This window comes from Canis lupus, chromosome 19 (genome assembly GCF_048164855.1).
Source record: "Canis lupus baileyi chromosome 19, mCanLup2.hap1, whole genome shotgun sequence".
NCBI lineage: Eukaryota > Metazoa > Chordata > Mammalia > Carnivora > Canidae > Canis > Canis lupus.
Genome location: NC_132856.1, coordinates 6,484,666 through 6,503,199, shown reverse-complemented (window position 1 = coordinate 6,503,199; position 18,534 = coordinate 6,484,666). Strand labels below are relative to the sequence as shown.

General features: G+C 46.8%; 1 protein-coding gene across 5 annotated transcripts in view; it reads right to left on the bottom strand.

Annotated features, from left to right (window-relative positions):
* FGD5 (FYVE, RhoGEF and PH domain containing 5) overlaps positions 1 to 18,534 on the bottom strand; it is a 126,113-nt gene that overhangs the window by 68,864 nt on the left and 38,715 nt on the right. For all 5 annotated transcript variants that reach the window (XM_072785021.1, XM_072785019.1, XM_072785017.1 and 2 more), the window contains exon 3: positions 317 to 449. In XM_072785021.1, the coding sequence (XP_072641122.1) occupies positions 317 to 449 (133 nt within the window). The remainder of the gene's footprint in view (positions 1 to 316; positions 450 to 18,534) is intronic.

The following is an 18,534-nucleotide window of genomic DNA, read 5'->3' as shown; positions in this document are numbered from 1 at the left end:
AGGTCTGTCTTGATTCAAATAATGCTGCTCTATTTCACTTCATCCACAAGAGCTCTGGGAAGCCCCAAACTGCCTCAGACCCAAGAAGTCAGCAGGAGCAGTCATCCTGGCATCACCAACGCAGGTCCCTGTGTCTGCCATATGTCTTAAAGTTGTGCCATGACAGTCGCTGTATCCAACTTGGGGCCAGCTATTTGCAAACAACTCCCTCCTCACCAAGAGAGAATGCAGTGGATCCTTCACCATCCTTTCTCAGCCTTTACATCTCTGACTCCCCACAACCCACTGGCCCCTTGCCCAGGGTGGGCCATCCTACCTTGTGGGTGAGGCTGGGGTCTCTCAGAACACTGTCTTCCTCCTCCGAGCTTCCCTGCTCTTCATCCGATGACAAGTCTTCTTTGGGGGCTGCCGCGGAGATGGGACAGACCTTATAGGGTTCCGTGTAGGCGCTAAAGTCAGAGCAGAGCAAAGAGAAGATTAGAGCTCCCTGTCCAGCAAAGGCAAAGTAAATACACCAGGGGCCCTAATAATGCCCCAAACCATTAACGAGTGCTCCGTGTGCAAAGCACTATGCCTGCCCTCCATGGGGACCCAGAACTGAGCAAGACACAAGCCAAAACCTCCCTATATGCTCCCACTCCAGCCATCCTGGCCTCCTTGTAGTTTCCTGAACATGCCATGCTCTTTGCTGCTTATATGCCTTTACAGATGCTAAGACAGACTTGTCTCTAGGTTGGATATGAGGCAGGTTGTGATGCTAGAGGGTACACATAAGGACTATGAGGGCAAGAGATGTTCAATTTGATTGGTCCAACAATCTGGACTGGCATGGTAAGGCAGCAGGGTCTGTTCCGAAGGTGGCCATGTCCTCTGGGCCTGAATAAGGGATACAGTGCGGTCTGGGGTTTGCATTCTAGACCCTGGTCCCTGCCTTGTCATCAGCTAGATCATGGACAAGACACAACTCAGGAAACACAATCAGTTTCCACCTAGGGGAATAATGATTCCTATTTCATTTTCTTGGCTGATGCTGTAAGAATCAATGCTTAGAAAACTTGCAATGGTGAGATAACAATCTCATATGTATGTGACTATGACTATGATATAGGCATTGCCATTCATTATAAAATATATTTATTCAATACATGTTTATCGATTGCCTGCTTTATGCCAGGCACAGAGCTAGGCAGAGGGTAACACGGTGGCAAAGAAAGTAGATATGGTCCCCGTTTCAAAAAAGGAACCACGAATATATGATCATAAATTATGGTCAGTTAAGGAGAAGAAGGAAGTGCTTTCATGGGGAATAACAAGGGGGAAGTGTTTGGACAGGTCAGGGAGGGCTGCTCTGAGGCTGCGAGCAGGAGGAGGAGCTCTGTGACAGCATGGGGAAGTCTCTAGGGGAAGCAGCATGTTAAAGGCATGGAAGCAGCCAAGAGCTTGGCCTGTGACAAACCAACCTGGAGCAGAACCCTCCTTTCTCTGACTTCAAAACTATCCCCACAGAGGAGGTCCTAATCCCATTACAACCTCCTCCTTGCTCTGCTTCCTGCCTTCCTCTCCACCCAGCAGAGTGACTGCTCTGCAAGAGGGATCAAGTCATGTCCCTCTCCTACTTGGAAACCTTCAATAGCTCCCTCCTACCATTGGCAATGTGGTCCTAGACAATAACTCACAAAATTTCTCCTCACACTCAAAATCTAGGCTTTTGGTCTTATTAAATTCTTTTTCTTTTTTTAAGATGTATTTGTTTGAGAGAGAGAGAGAGGGAACAAGCACAAGCAGGAGGGGCAGAGGGAGAAATCTCAAATAGACTCCGTGCTGAGCACAGAGCCTGATGTGAAACTCAACCTCATGGCCCTGAGATCATGACCTGAGCCAAAACCAAGGGCCAGATATTCAACGAACTGCACCACCCAGGCACCCTGGTCTTATTAAATTCTAATCAAATATTTATTTCTGCCCTCTGGGAATGCCACAATGGGTACTAGAATAATGAATGGATGGATGGATGGATGGATGGATGGATGGACTGGAGGAGAGGAGGGATCACCTATTTGCTAGAGGTGCTGCAATGCTAAGCCCAGACCTCAAGTGAGCAGGGACACTGCTCTTATCTCAGGCCCTGAGCCAGGAAGAGAGAAGCACGGTCAGGGAGGGAGCATTAGGATCAGAGAAACTGAGCTGTAGGCTACAGTGAAGCTAGGGGCCATCTTGAAGCTTTTTCTCAATCTCAACCACCGCAGGAGCCAGATATCTGGGCCAGATACCAGGGATACCTATCTCCAGAACACCTGGAGCCCAGGAAACAAGGGGCTGAGTCAAGAGCAGGACAGGTATCCGGTGGTCCACATTAGGACCATGAGGTCAGACAGATCAGGGACATGGTGGTCTGTTCCAGCCTGGCCTTCTGAGGACAAAATGTGTATATGGCAGAGACTATAGCTCTGCTCTTACATGCAGATGCACAAAGTCCTGACCAGGGCTGAGCCATAATTCACTCTACTATCCAACTGGCTACCCTTATGATCAGACCTCTTTCTTCTTTTTCAGAATTAATTTTGTTGTCCTTTTCTTTCAAACTATGAGAGCAAACAGTGGATTTTGCAGCAAGCCCTCTACCAATGAGGAGTAAAAAAGGCATGTGAGCACCTCCCCTTCTAGGACTACCCTATACCTCCTTCAGTGTCCCTTTCCACACCGCCAGGGGCCACTGGGGAACACCACATTTGCTTTAGCGAGCTCAGAATCTCCTTCAGGAAAGTGACTGCATGGACCAGTCTCCTAGAGCCCTAGCTTCCTTCCCTCCAGGGCTTCTTGCATCAATTTGCCCCATGTGTGTCCTCAGGGAGTGGAGCCTTTGTCCCCCATCAAGAGGAACGGCTACATTAGGCCCCAGCAGGAGCCATCTGTGCTCTGTGGAAGATAACCAGTAGTGGTGAGGGATAGAGCAGTTGAGTGTGCCCTTGGATGGTTCTTATCAAGGAAAAGAAGGTAGGTGCCAGGCCTTTCCTAAAATGCACTGTGAAGGAGGAAAGGATTCCCAGCCAAACCTCCCACGGGTAAAGGGTGTCACCATTGTCCAGGCAGCAAGCTGGAAATCTCAGCATTTCCTTGGATAGCCAGCCACTACCTGAACACAATATCTCTCCTGAATTTACCTTTAAGTCTTCCCCAATTCCACTGGCATCTGTGTGATAGCTCTGTGGTCCAAGCCATCTCTTGCCTGGACCTTTGTGACCATTGCTTTCCAGTCCCCGCCTCCACCCTGGCTGGCCTCCAATCTGTTCCCCACCCAGCAGCCAGAGGGAACCTCCTCAAAACCCAATCTGATTGCGTCACCCTCTTGCTGGAATTGTTCAGGGATAGTCTGGTGCCAATGGGATTCAGCCCCAACAGCTTAGGCTGTCGAGCAAGGCTCTGTTCAACCTGGGATGTACAAAAGTGGGTGCCCTTGGGCCTTGATGCTGCAGAGAAGTCTGAGGTAGCACTGGACAGACACTACCTCAGTCCAAGCAGATGGTTGAATTCCACAAAACAGAGCCATGGTGACACTGGGAAGACACATAGAAGCCAAACCCCTAGGGGAGGAGAGGGCTGGCTCAAGGCCACATGGCAAATCTGGGCCAACACACATTGCCTCAAAGGATGCCTCTCCCTATGTTTGATCCCATTTTAGAGATGTGAAAACAGAGGCCCAATCAGGTTCTCACAGTGCACTGATGTGTGGAGCTGGGTCTCAGTTTGCCAGGGAAAAGGGGGTCTTTGTTTTTGTTGTTTGTGATATTATTTTACTTTCCATTTGAGAGACAGTAGGGTGCAGAGATTGGAGCTCACGTTCTCAAGTCAGACTGCCTGCGTTCAAATTCCATCTCAGCCCAGTACTGGCTGTGTTTAACTTCATTAGGCCTCAGGGGTGCCTAATTCACTGAGCTGCTGGGAGGATTCAATGAGTTACAAAATGTAAAACACTTAGAACCCGTGCCCAACACATAATAACTCACTAAATGGGAGCTCTCTTCATTACCAGCTGAGCTTTAGCTGCATACAGCTGTTCTACTATTTACCTACTGTGGTCTTTAAGTCAACTCATTTTTAACATTTGCTAACACTATGACCTCATCCCAAGTGATAACGCGCATGAAGTTAGAGTGCGTGACTTCATATAATTATCAATCTATAACAGTTTGACTAACATTATGCTGCTCACCATCAGAGACCCACAGACCTCACAGAGATAATAAATATGGTTAACTCTGACCCACCAACCATCCATACACAACCATCCTCAGCTTTGGCTAGAAATGTGGCTCATGATCTTTTATTCCACTTCTTCCTCTGACTTTTGCTTTCAAGAAAGATCTAGAATGGAAGTCAAAAGATACAAAAGTCTGGGTGTTCTGATGATATTTCTAATTTGTTTATTTCACTGTCCTGTTTTGGGATTGTGAGCACAACAAATGGAGATAAACTGTTTTAAAAATATGCTTTCACATATACAAGAGCAAGTATAATTCAATGCGTTTGCAGATTCAATGGAAGTTGTAACAACAGCCCTGATCTTGGACAGAAGTCATTCATTTAATAAGCAAAGAAAATATTCTAAAACTACAAGGATCAACAGAGCTGCCCCTACAGAACCTTCATACTTGCTACCAGATCTTCAAATACAGGGAAGAAAACAGTTCTGAGAAATGTTTTGACAACTTCTACCCAAATGCTCCAACAGGCTCTAGTATAACTTGTGTCCTGTGCAACCACTTCTTCCCTTGGGTAAATAGACTTGGAACCATGACATACCCCATCCATTTCACCAGTCTGTCAACATAAATCTCTGAGATGGGTCCTTTGCAAAGGCTGCGAGGCTCTGTATTTTTAGTTGCACAGTTCCTGTCTATTTGGTTTTTAAGTCATTCAAAAAAAAAAAAAAAAAGACCACTAAGAATCTTCTGTGTTTTAGACTCTGAACTATAAGTACTGGTGGTACAGCAGTGAGCAAATAGACATTATCTTTGTTCTGTGGAAAATGCCCATTGTAATCGTAACTGAGATGCTATCTTCAAATAGCTTGAGTATAACAATATATTACATATGAGAAAGCCTTTTAAGCCACCCATCTATCCATCTACATACTCTTTCATCCACTCACCCATTCACGCATCCATCCCTCTACCCACCCATTCATCTATCCAACCACCCCATCCACTTAGCCATCCATCCATGCATCCATTTGTCCACCAACCCATCCAGCCATCCTTCTATAACCCATCCAATCATCCCTCACTCACTTATTCAACAAATAGGGATTAGCAGGTACTTGAAGGAGCTAACACATAGGCAGATTAAAGATGGCTAAAGTACTATCTCTGGCCTCGAAGAAAGTACAGTGCAAAGTACTGGTTAAGAGGGTGGGTTCAGAAGTCAGGCTGATTGGTCTGAATCCCAGCTCTATCATTTCAAGCAAGTTACTTAACCTTTCCGTGCCTTCGTTTTTTGTGTGTGGTTGGTTTTAAATCTGTAAATCAAAGGAGATGACACATGCTGGGAAAAATCAGCAAAAAGGCCAGGCAGTCAGGACTGTAAGTTTAGAGACCAAGTGGCCTGGAACGTTGGCATCACATCAGAGGAGAGTCCCTGTGTGACTTTAGGCAAGTCACCCAATCTCTCTGTTTGCCATCTGCAAAGTGGGGATGACTACATAGGTTCATTGTGGGATTAAATGAGAACACGATGGGGAAAGCGGCCACTGCCTGGCACTCAGTAGGTCCTTTCTGGCCAGCCCACACAAGGGCCAAGTTCTAAAACCCCAGACTAGTCTCCACACTGCTGTATCCTCCCTCTGAGTTGACTTGTGTTTTAAAAGGAACACAAATTAAAGCTGCCCAGAGCTCATTACCTTAAATGACCCTCCAAAAGAGCACAGTCCTTTCCAGCAGCCTAAAGTCGTAAAAGGACATGTGCATCCACGTGGGGGGACGAACAGTTTGTAACCCAGCCCAGGGCTGTCTAACTCTGCCCATTAAATCCCGTCCTAGTGACACTTGCTGGGAGTCATAAACCCTAAGCACAGCCAAAATGGCTTAATAACTCATAAAAAAGGAACCCTTGCCTCATTGAGAATCTGTCGGCGGGCACTCTGGCCCCAAACTCCATTCTTGCTGGTACAATGATATGTGTGAAGGAGGCCAGATTGCAGATGTAACATCCTTTGGCTCATCTGACACAGGCTGGGACCTCTCTCAAGTTAGCCAGCTCAGCGAGGAGGGGCAGGGGGCTTCAGGGCTGCTCTCTGGGAGATGGAAAACTGGAGATGGAGGAGACAGGATGACTACCCTAATTAGCAGAGCAGCTGGAAGAGCTTAGAAGTGGATGGAGGGAAGGGCTGGCTGCACAACCAGGGATTTCCAAACCCTCAGACATTCAATCCTGCCCCCTGCCTACTCTCCACACCCCCTCACGCCCAGGCACCTTCACAATTCATTTGATCCCTTCAGACCTTCCTCAGCTGGCACCTTCTGCTCTGAGACTTCCTTGTCTCTCAGAATTGACCCCTCCCATGTCCCCCTTCCTCAAAGGGACATTGAGACTCTCACAGATACAGTAACTGTATCTCAGACTGTACTGTAACTGGGAACCTTCAATCTGATAGAGTGAAAATTGCTTAAGATGGGGGTCAGAGACCCAGGAGTCCTGGATTCACCACGAACCCAATGCATGATCTGGGTTACGTGACTGTCAGCATAGGCCTCAGTTTCCACACCTGCAAAATGGAGGTAGAGAACAAAACACCCAGGCATGTGAAACCTAAGACCAGACTGCATGCATCCCACAGCCTGAAAGCAGCTGCCTGTCTGTCTCCTCACCACTGGAGTGAATCTCTGCTTTGTTCCCTCTTGGAGGGAATGCATCCTGCACCCAGGGTCAGCCAAGGGATAGAGCTTGTAATGGTTCCCAGAAACATGATTGAAGGAGAGGCTTTTTTAAAAATTCAATTTCCATTTTTTTTTTTTTTGCTAAGTAAAAACAGAAGTACATCCTTGCTCTCTATCCTATGTCATCCTTACCCTTCTTCTTGAAATATAGCATCGATGGTTTTGTAGGAATTTTTCTTGTTATAAGAGCTCATTAAGAGATATAATTCACATATCATAAAATTTTGCCCTTTTAAAGTATACAATTTAGTGCTTTTTAGCATATCCACAGAGTTGTACAACCATCATCACTACTCAATTTTAGAACATTTTCATCAACCCCGAAAGAAACCCCGTACTATTCAGTAGTCAATCACTAGGACTGGCCCCCAATTCCAGGCAATCACTAATTTACTGTCTGTCTCTATGAATTTGTCTTATTCTGGACATTTCATATAAATGGAATCCTACAATATTTGTCCTTTTGTGTTGGCGCTTTCATAATGTTTTCAAAGTTCAAACATAGCATAATGTTTTCAAAGTTCATCCATGTTATAACAGGTGTCAGTACTTTATTACATTTTATAGCCAAATATTGCACTGTAAGTCTCTACCACATTTTGTTTATCCATTCACCTGTGGATAGACATTTAGATTGCTTCCATTTTTTAGCTATTATGAATAGTGCTTCTATGAACATTCAAGTGAAAGTTTTTTATGTAGACATATGTTTTCATTTCTCTTGAGTATATATATATAGGAGTAGAACTGCTAGGTCATATGGTAACTCAATGTTTAAGATTTTGAGGAACAGCCAGACTGTTTTTTGGCTGTACCAAAATGTAAAAACATTCTCACTGGCAATGCTGAGGGTTTCAATTTCTCGATATCCTCATCAATACCTGTTATTGTCTGTTTTTTAATTTGAGCCTTCCCAGTGGGTTTGAAGTGGTTTTATAGGGATTTTCAAGTAATTTTGTTCTCCTTGATTCCATTTCAGCCTCCTCCTGCTCCAAACATTTTTTTTTCTAGCCGAAGGGGAACATAACTGTAACTATGAAGGCTTTCTTTTCAGATAATCCATGAAGGTTCCAAGGTCCAGGTGGGGGAAAATTAATACTTTGGGAAGATCTGCAGAAGCCTCATAAAATAATAGACTAATATAAAGAGGTAACATACTAGAGAAAAATCATAAGCCAGAACCCCAAACTCAGCAGAGGGATCATCTCTCAGGTTCCAGCTTTGGGAAACAGTCACTACCATCCTGCAACTTTGGGTACCGAGAAAGACAACAGAAGAGTCCTACATTGCTGATCCTTAGCAGCAGCCGCACTGCTAGCACATGGGCCTGGCCTTGCTCTGCCACTGACGTCCTAGCATTTCAGCCATCTCTGGGGCCCCAGCAAAGGATAATGTTAAAGGACACATTTCACCTCCTGAGGGCAGGACCCAGTTCTGCCACTTGTCAGCCCAATGACCCTAGGCCAGTCCCTTAACCTGCCCAGCTTCCTCCTTTGTAGAAAGAAGATGGTAACAGTATTTACCTTCCAGGGTCTAAGAGATGATGTCCGTGAACTGCTCAACACAGTGCCTGGCAGTTTTATTGGCTACAATCACCTGAGCTAAGGGCCAGGGCTGAATTAATCAAGCAGAGTTCCTCAAGTTCATACAGACCTGGGTTCTAGTCCTACCTCTGCCATCAGCTTGCTGTGTGACACTGAGTAGGGCCCCTTCCTCTCTCTGGACCTCAGCTTCCTCATCTGTAAAATAAGGGAGTTAGAGGACCTCTGAAGGCCCTTCCCACTGTGATGTTCTGTGACTTTATGTCCAAAGGGCTCATCCACAAAGCTGAGGAACTTCATCCCAGTGATTCTTGCACATGTCTGCCTCCACCAGCCATTACATGCAGCCAACCACCAACTCACTGGCCCATGCACACCTCTGTACCTTCCCATCACTGTAACTCTTCCAAGGCTGTTCCAGAATTCCTGCACACCTCTCCTGTACTTGCCACCAGGTCTACATACATACCAGCTCTGCCAGGAAGCCTCTGCATCTCTCTTACTGGACGAGGCTCCCATCACATTTACATTTTGTGACCACAATTATTTATGTTCCCATATTAGCCCCACCATCAGCCACAGCTCTTTGTGGGAGGGGAATCGTCTGCTTGCTATGCATTCTGTGTCTTCCATGAATGGCACACAGTAGGTACACAACAAACGTGTTAAACGACTGCCTACTCCAGCTAACTTATCTGACTTCCCCTTAGCCTGTCAGTGAAGGCTTCCTTAATCCTCCCTATTCAGCAGGTGCTCGACACCTCTGGTAGAAATAGCACCAGCAGGTGCTGCCACTACTGAGCATGCTGTGGCTAGCCAAGTCTTAATGAATAAACAGGTTTTTTTTTTCTTTTATGGGTTAGGCCATCATTTCATATTACTTAGAAAATGGCTATGGATAGGTGTTGAACGAGGCATCCTGTGGGGTGGATCTGGTTCAGCCATAGGTGTAATGGATGCCAAGAGACTGGTGGCTAGGATTGCCTCAGTTTCCTCATCTGTAAGATGGGCTCCACGGCAGTCGGTCCTAAGGACACAGTCCAGAACAGAAGGAGACTTGGACACATGATTCTCCTATCACCTCTTTTCTGGGATTCAGAATAAGTGAGGCCACAGGGGAGGTGGAAGGGAGGGGAGCTGCTGCTGCCACCTCAGGCAGCTGGAGAGGATGTAGTGGTTGGAAATTCATGAAGAACACTATAATTTTATAACCGCACACCACATCTGAAGCTGCCAGGAGCTAGGAGAGGGGCCATTTGTGGTTTCCTTGTGTGGTGGTCTGAAAAACAATCCTCTTTTCCCACCCCTCCCTTCCACAAGGGCACAGCTAACCAATAATAACAGGAGTAGCCACAATAGTAGTAGAAGTAGAGCCAGTGATTTGGGGTGCTTACTATGTGCCAGGTACTTTACAAATTCTTCCCAACCACTGTCTCCTGTAGGTTATTACCATGCCCATTTTATAGATGGAGAAACATGCACAGACAGGGTTAAGTGCAAAGCTGGGATCTGAACACAGGGAATCGGTTCAGAGCCTGCCCTTCGAACTACTAATCTATGCTGCTTCTGCACTGCAGTATCACCAGCTAAGGGTTACTGAGCGGTGTGCTAAACACACCTCATTCATTACCCTATGGATCCTCTCAGCCACTTAGCGAGGCAAGCACTGTTATTTATCTTCCTTCCTTTTCATCTCAAGAAACTGAGGCTCTGTAAGGTTAAATGACTTTCCCAGGTTATCCACTCTGCTATTCCCCTTCCACCAACTTCTCCTAGACAGAACCACTGGGGACCTTCAGCTGGACCCACTCATTAGACACATTTGTTCTTCTGGTTCACTGCTGCCTTCTCTGTGCTAGGGAGAAGGCATGAGAATGTACGAGAGGTGCCAGGACACACAGGAGTGTCCACAGCGCAACAACACAAGGAAGGCAGAAGGCAAGGGCCTTTCTGACATGTATAAGCACGTGTGACAAGTCACGTGTGGCCAGTGTGGGACATCTGGATGGGGGACACAGCAGGAATCAATCATACAGAGCCAGACAGAAACAAACACACCAAGGCTCAGACCCAGCAGGGAAGGTGACATAGGCAAGGGAAACAACCCTGGACCCAGACACACACACACGTCACATGACTCATCTTGTGGCCTTGCTGAACTACATCTGTCTCTTTTGTCCCAAACAGGACAGAAGCATTTTCAGAGAAATGCCACCTTTTGCCAAAGGCCTTTAAGATTCTATAAATCTACCTTGCTTCTCTAGGGCAGGGACTGCCTTCCAAGAACAGATGCCCGGGAAATGTCTGCTGACCTGACCCCCTCATACTGGTCAGGACCTAGGGTCAGTGGCAGTCTCTGAACTCAGGTCCGACCTAACCTCCCACTCCAGGAAGCCTTCCCTGATCACTGAGATAGCTCTACTGCAAAACTAATGAAGCTTAAACTTCAACCCCCTCACCGGCAGGGGTCTCTTTCAAGGCTCTATAGATTTAATATTCTTCATTGTATATTCTTTTTCTTAAAAAGACTCCACAGATTGCATAAGCTTAACAATCTGCCCCTGCCTGGCCACACCTGCTTATAATAGAGACCCTGCTCCCCTCTATATGCCCCTGTACCAACGGACACCTCACATCTAGCTATGGCATTAGCTTTTCACATGAATCCCAAACTGTGAGCTCCTTCTTGCCAGCAAGAGTGAATTCTGCATGTAACAGGTGCTCAATTAATACCTGCTGGCTTTCATTGGCTCATGGGGATGAGGGAGAGAACCTCCAGCCATGTTTCTCCGGGCATCCCTGAGCAGGTGTGGATTTGAAACAGTCCAAAATCAGAGCTGCCCTACCTAGCACAAGCACAGCAGCGCACAGTGGATGGAACATCCGCTACTTCCACTGCCTTACCTGATACAATCCACATTTGTTGAAGGTTACCCCAAGCCTGGCACCGGGAACACAGAAGTGAAAGAGATCCTTCATCTGCCCCCAAGGCACTCACATAGCCTAGCAGGAAAGCAGACAGATCAACAGGCGACAAGGTGGTGAGTGCCAGGAGGAAGCAGCACAGAAAGGACCCCTAAACTTCTGTGTGTGTGTGTGTGTGTGTGTGTGGTGAGGAGGGAATCACAGGGGGGTTCCAGCCCAGGGTGAGACCAGAGAGAGTCTAAAGGTTGAACAGGAGACAAAGAAAAGAGAGTGGTAGGGAAAATTCCAGGAAGGTTTATGCAAAGGCACGGGGGTAGAAATGTTGGGTCCTGTGTGCAATTATCCATTACTTGGTAAGGAGAGCTGGGAGAAGAGGCTGGCAAGGCCACAGAGCTCTCAAATACAGGGCTAAGGCACCTGAACTGTGTGTTCCAGAGGTAATGGGGAGCCAGAGAGAGGTTTTAGCCAGGGGAAGGACCTGCCTAGTTTTACTCCCTGGAGAGTTCACCCTGGCCACTTGTGAACAACAGTGGGAGACAAGCTGGAAGATGAGAGATGAGAAAAGGCTGGGGGGTGGAGAAGACAGAGGCTCCAAGGTCCTGGGAGATCGGCTCAGGGAGACACAGCTAGCAAGTGGCAGTTCCAAGATTAAATTCAGGTCTCCCATCTTCAAATATGATCCTTGTTTCTTTTTTTTTTTTTTTTTTTTTTTTATTATTTATGATAGTCCCAGAGAGAGAGAGGGAGAGAGGCAGAGACACAGGCAGAGGGAGAAGCAGGCTCCATGCACCGGGAGCCCGATGTGGGATTCGATCCTGGGTCTCCAGATGATCCTTGTTTCTTAAAGTATGAAATCAGATATGTGAAAGCAACACAGTACCTGACACCTGCATGGACTCAATCCTTCTTCAGGCTTTAAAAACATAGCCTGTACTCCCAGTATAATCAATAACAGAGAGCATTTTAACAAAATTTCAATTTACACACACTTCTTAAGGAGCACCTCTGTGACATAAGTGAAGCCAATCTGAACTCCCTGGGGAGTTGCAGGGTTGAACGGGGCTGACCTGTTCTTTCCTCACTGTGCTTCACACAGCTGGGCTAGGGCTACACGAAGGCAGTGAGCTTGCTGTATGTATGTTAGAGCTGCACCAAGTGCCCATTTAACAGGTGGGGAAACTGAGGTCCAGGGCAGGAAAGGCTGAAGGCAGATCTCCTTGATGCTCTTTCCACTGCTCCCAGGAGCCTCCCCCAAGAGGAGGGGGTCAGCTGGCCTGGTGTTTTGGAGGCAGGCAGGGTGCGGCAGTCTTGGAGCAAAGAGGCAAGAGGAGGGGCAGGGCTGCCTGGGAAGTGGGACCTTTCCCTCCAACAACAACAAAAAGTCTCGTCCTTGGGGTAGGAAGAGGGACACCCGCCCTCAGCCCTCCCACTAGCGCCCAGACACATCTTCTGGGCTCCCAGAGGTTGGCTACCCCTCCTCCACCCACCTCCCAGGCCTTGTCCTGCATTTCCTGTAAATACCGACACTTCCTCCCTTGGGAGGGCCTGGCAGTGCTGAGGCCACACCCGGCTGGCCTGCCACACAATGGCTGGGTCACTCCACACCCCAGGCTGTCCCTGGGACCCAGAGAAATGCCACCCTTTGCTAAAGCTAGCCAATTCCATGCTCCCAAGGCAAAGGTGGGCAAAGTAAGGTTTGGGCAGGGGGAGAAGTTTGCCCAGCATTACACAGAGAATCTGCTGCTGAATGCAGGGTCGCCCCTCACTCATCTCTTCACTCCAACACTGTCTACACTGCCTGCCACAGGTTAAGTTCTGGAAGTGCAAATGCTGGTTAGGAGCAGACTCTGGAGCCAGGCCCACCTAGGTTTCCAAATCTGGTTCTCTGCCACTCACCAGCTATGCGACCTTGGGCAAGTTTTCTGTCCTCATGTATAAAACTGGGAAAAATAACAATACCAATCTCACTGGGTTATGGTGAGATTTAGTGAGTTGACATACATAAAAAGCACCTGGGGCAGTGCCTGGAACATAGCTCTATGTTATTGTTGCAGTTTTTAAATGTCCACAGAAAACTCCAACCAGGACAGAACCAGGTCTCCAGGCCACAGCCCAGCGGGGATGCATGTAGGGGTCGGATTTCCAACCTCAAAATAGTCTGGGGTTAGAAGGGTTGTTTGGAGAGTCAGGAGACTTTTGTTTTACCAGTGGCTCACCCTGTGACCTTGAGCAAAACCACTTCCTTCCTCGTGCCTCAGTGTCCTCAGCTATGAAACAGTGATCAAAATCCCTGCTCTGCCTAGCTCATGGGTTGTAGGGAGATCAAGGAGACAACAGGGTAGGAAAGCAAATCGGCATGTTAGGTGTTTAAGGTCAGAGCTGGCATTCCCAAACAAATCATCACAAAACCTAGTCTTCAACAATATGCTCTGAAAGTCTTTCTTAGTATAGTGTTGATATTATGGCTGCACTGAGAGCCTCCTGTGTCCTGGCCCCTGGGCAAGCAACTACCTGCAATCTCTCATTTACTCCTCAAGACAGGTCCATCAGTGGCATGTTCTCAGTCCATGTCATGGATGATGAAACAGGTTGTAGGGTGCTGGAGTCAGGACTGGAACAGATTTCTCTGACTCCAATGCATGCTGCCTCTAGGAGAGCAGTTCTTCAATATAATACCATAGGCTCCAAGACTGGGCTGTGCAGGATTTCCTTACCCCTGGGCTAAGATCTGCAACTGACTCTACATCTACAACCACCCCCGCATCTTCCATCTTGGGTGATCCTCCCCACAAACCTGTAAAGGCAGGCACTAGCCCCTGGTACGAAGAGGACAAAATGAAGCCTGGAGAGGTAGAGTGGCCTGCCCAGGGCCCCACATTATGAGGGCAGAAATGGAGGGCCAGAAGCTGGATGTCTGGCCCCATGCCTAGAACTCTCCCCTTTGCAGGACAACACCTGTTTGTTCCCTGTGTGGGCCTCAGAGGATGCCAAACAGTGGTTCCTGACTCCAGATCCAATGTGGAGGCATGTCAGGACCTGGGATGCCATGCGAGCACTTTTTGGGGCCTGTGGCTGGGTATCTGGAAGTATTTAGGAGCTGTGCAGCAAAGCCTGCTTTCTTCTTCTTCTTCTTCTTCTTCTTCTCTCTCTCTCTCTCTTTTTTTTTTTTTGCCAGTAATTGCTTTGAAATATGGGTTCTGAGAGTTGGGCTGCAGTGCCAGCTGGCACAGCCTTCTTTCCACACGCCCAGGACAGAGACTACAACAATGGAACTCTGGAAAGCTGCACATCGTGTGAGCCATTCTGCAAACATTTCTAAATCCATTTCTGAAAGAAAGTGCTGGAAAAGAGGCAAGGAACTGGAAAACGGAACCCTTGATGACAGCGTGGCACCCTCCTCCTCAACCCCATCCTCAGAAATTCTTCAGCAACTCTACCCCCACCCCCAGGGAGGAGCCCCTGAGCCCCTAAACTGGTCAGAACATTTTCCTCCACATGAACATCAGAATGTGTACCCAGGTTCAATTTAAATGAGTTTGTTCACAGCTAGTGATTCAGGAGAAAAGTTTTATGGGAAGCAAGCTGGAAGGAAAGATCATCAACTAGGTAAGAGTTTCATAAAACCAAGTCATCTTTACAGAAATAAGCCATGAGCCTGGCTGGGTTAAGCTCTCACCTCTGTATCTACACCCAGCCCCAAATCTGGCCTCCTAGCAGCCCAGCTCCTCCTCCCTTCAGCCTTGCCCTCTACCACAGGCTACCTGGCTCCTAACTTCAGTCTTGGCTGTTCTCCATATTCTATCTAGGATTCATTCAGCCACTAGTGAGGGGAGATGGGGGAACTTTGCTCAGTTCCGCAGGATCCGAACATAAAATGTATTAAGGCAGTTCGCAAATTGTAAAGTCTACAAGACAAAGCATGCTGGGGTACTCACAGCCCACCCGGACTACGCTGTTTCGGATACAAAGCCACCTTGTAACCCTGCTCCAGGTCTAGTCCCTATCTTGATAAACTCTCTCACATCCAGTTACATTAAACCTACCTGTATCACCTGCTCCCAGATGGTTCAGAAAAACTCCCCAAATCTCCCAGAGCAGGAAAAAAAAAAAAAACTAACAGATAAAACAACAACAGTGTCAAAGCTTTGCATGAGGAGATGAGAACCCCTTCCCTAGAGGTCCTCAAGCTCTGGCTTGTTGAGAACTAAAGGGTCCAGATGAGGGTCCTCATCTCCAAAGTCCCTTCCAAATCCAAACGGACTACCCTCATTAGTTTTAATTCAAACTTCCTAGAGTAAAATAAGTTATGAGTTGATAAGACCAGTAAGTGAGGACGACTTCAGAGTGCAGCCGGCTGAAACCTTTCCCGCAGGTTCACCTCAATCCCTATGAGAGAGCAAGAGAGCCCCCGCCTGCCTTCAGAACCCCTACACAGGAAATTACCTGGGGTGCGGTGGCACCCAACTTTATTGACATAGAGTTACAGTAAAGGGAAAAACCAAGACCAACCAACCAACCAACCAACCAAAAAACAGAATCTAGAAGCTCTAGGTATTTTCTTGAGTGAACTGAGGCAAAATTTCTGAAAACTCTCAAATTCCAGGAGGTGCAGAAGTTAGCACCTGAGATGAAGTAGACACTTGTCAGAAACCCAGGGCAGGGACTTCCCTGAGGACCTTGGGAGGTCATGAGGCACCAGTCATGGACTATTGCCACTGACCAGACCCACGGTATTTAGTTATGAGGAGAGGTAAGGCTTTCCAGGTAGGGAAAACAGCATAAACAAAGCCACGAAGACAGGCAAGTGTGGCCTATTTAGAAGAAACCGGGGTTTCTTTTTTATTCAAACATGACACTATGCCAGACCTTTATATGCACTGCCCGATTCAGTTTTCCCAAGAAGTCTATGAGATAGAAATTATTAACCCCATTTCACAGATGAGAAAACTGAGGCATAGAGTTAGGACGTAACTAAGCCCAAACCACAAAGCTGTTAAACTATGTAGCCAGGGTTTCAAACCAAGTCTCTGTAACTGAAAAGCAAGATGCTTTTATATCTATTTGTTCAGGCTGGCTGTCCTACAAGAGACACTTTCCATATCTCTTCCTCTACACAAATACAGGAATGTCTGCAAGGTCTGAAAGCTGCTACCCCACTGGAATGGACTGATCCCCAGGGCGAGGTGATTTCCCCACACAGCTAGTTAAGAAGCCACACCTGCCTTCAGAATTGTTAGGGGAGTGTTCCTTTCAGGATGAACTGGGGGCAGCTGGGGGTTTTGTTACAAATACAAATTTCTGGGCCACATCCCAAACCCTGTGGGTCAGAATCTCTGGGTGTAGGGGATCCCTGGGTGGCGCAGCGGTTTGGCGCCTGCCTTTGGCCCAGGGCGCGATCCTAGAGACCCGGGATCGAATCCCACGTCGGGCTCCCGGTGCTTGGAGCCTGCCCGTGTCTCTGCCCCTCTCTCTCTCTCTCTCTGTGACTATCACAAATTTAAAAAAAAAAATTCTCCTTTAAAAAAAAAGAAACAGAATCTCTGGGTGTAGAGCCTGGTAACCTGTATTTTTGATAGTTGTTTTTTTTTTTTTTTAAAGGCATATTAAGATTTGAGAAATACTGTAGCTAAAAGAGTCAAAGAGACTCAGGTTCAAATCCCAGCTGCCCTAACTGTACTACTCTAGGGAAGCTACTCTTTTTTTCTGAGCCTCAGTTTCTCCATCTGTTAGGCAAGAATTCCTTTCCTCCAACCCTCAGAGTTGCTGTGAGGATCAAAGGAAGTTAGAAAACACCTTTTCTTACTAGTGTTTTCATTTTCCTTGGGTAAGTATCTAGTAGTGGAATTACTGAACCACATGGTACTTCTATTTTTATTTTTTTGAGGAATCTCCATGCTGTTTTCCCCAGTGGTCATGGCAATCTAGCAACCTAAGTGTCCATCAACAGATGAATAGATAAAGCAGATGTGATGAATATATACATAGTGAAGTATTACACAGCCATAAAAAAGGATGTAACCTTGCCATTTGTGGCAACATGGACGGAATTAGAGGGTATCATGGTAAGTAAAATAAGTCAGACTGAGAAATATAAATACCATGATTTCACTCACATATGGAGTCTAAAAAATAAAACAAATGAATAAACAAACAAAAAGTAGAATGAGACCTATTAATATAGAGAACAACTGATGGTCACCAGAGGGAAGGAGAGTGGGAGGCATGGGCTTCCAGTTATGAAATGACTAAGTCACAGCGATAAAAGGCATAGCACAGAGAATATAGTCGATGGTATTGGTGACAGATGATTAACTACATTTGTGGTGAGCACAGCATAATATGTAGAAACACTGAATCATTATGTAGTACACCTGAAACTAACGTAACATTGTGTGTCAACTATACTTAAAAACAAAAATTTTTTTTTTTTTTAAAAGGGAAGTTAGAAAAGCAGAGTTCTAAGTTCCTTCCAGACTTGAGACTGGTGTTTTGTCCCTGGAAACTGCTCCTTGATGGGGAGTGGCTGACTGTGACTTCTTCAACAGTAGAGGAGGGATGGGAGGAGGGCAGGGTTGACTCCCCACATCCCACATCAAGGCGGGTGAGCTGCATGGCATCCAGAGGGCGCTCTGCACACGACTTACTACAACTTACGACACAGCCCTGGGGCGGAGGATTGCCTGCAACCAGGTTTGACTTTGCAGGTGGCCCCCAAGAGTGCATCTACAGAGGGAAGCGGGAGCCCAGTCACAGATTTCAAGGCTAGAAGGAAAACACTACAGCAGGCAGGACATCTGGCACAGCACATCAGCCCCATTCTCCACTCAAGCTTAAAAACTCACTTTTAGCACATGTAGAGAACAATCTCCACGCTGCAGAGACCCCAAGGGTTCCTAGGCTGTTGAGCATAGTGCAATTCAGTTCAGTATTTACAGAGACCCTGCTCTGTGCCAGGTACTGTGCTAAATGCAGGATGAGGACCCTTTCACGGGGAGCCAGAGTCTAAAAAGGGAAAAAATAAATCAAGCAAAATGTCAAACATGAGGAAAAGGAACTCAATTTAGATTCTCTTTTTCTGGAAGAAATATCAAGTATTCAACTCTCAGGATTTTTAAATTAAGAACAAGAAACCTAAG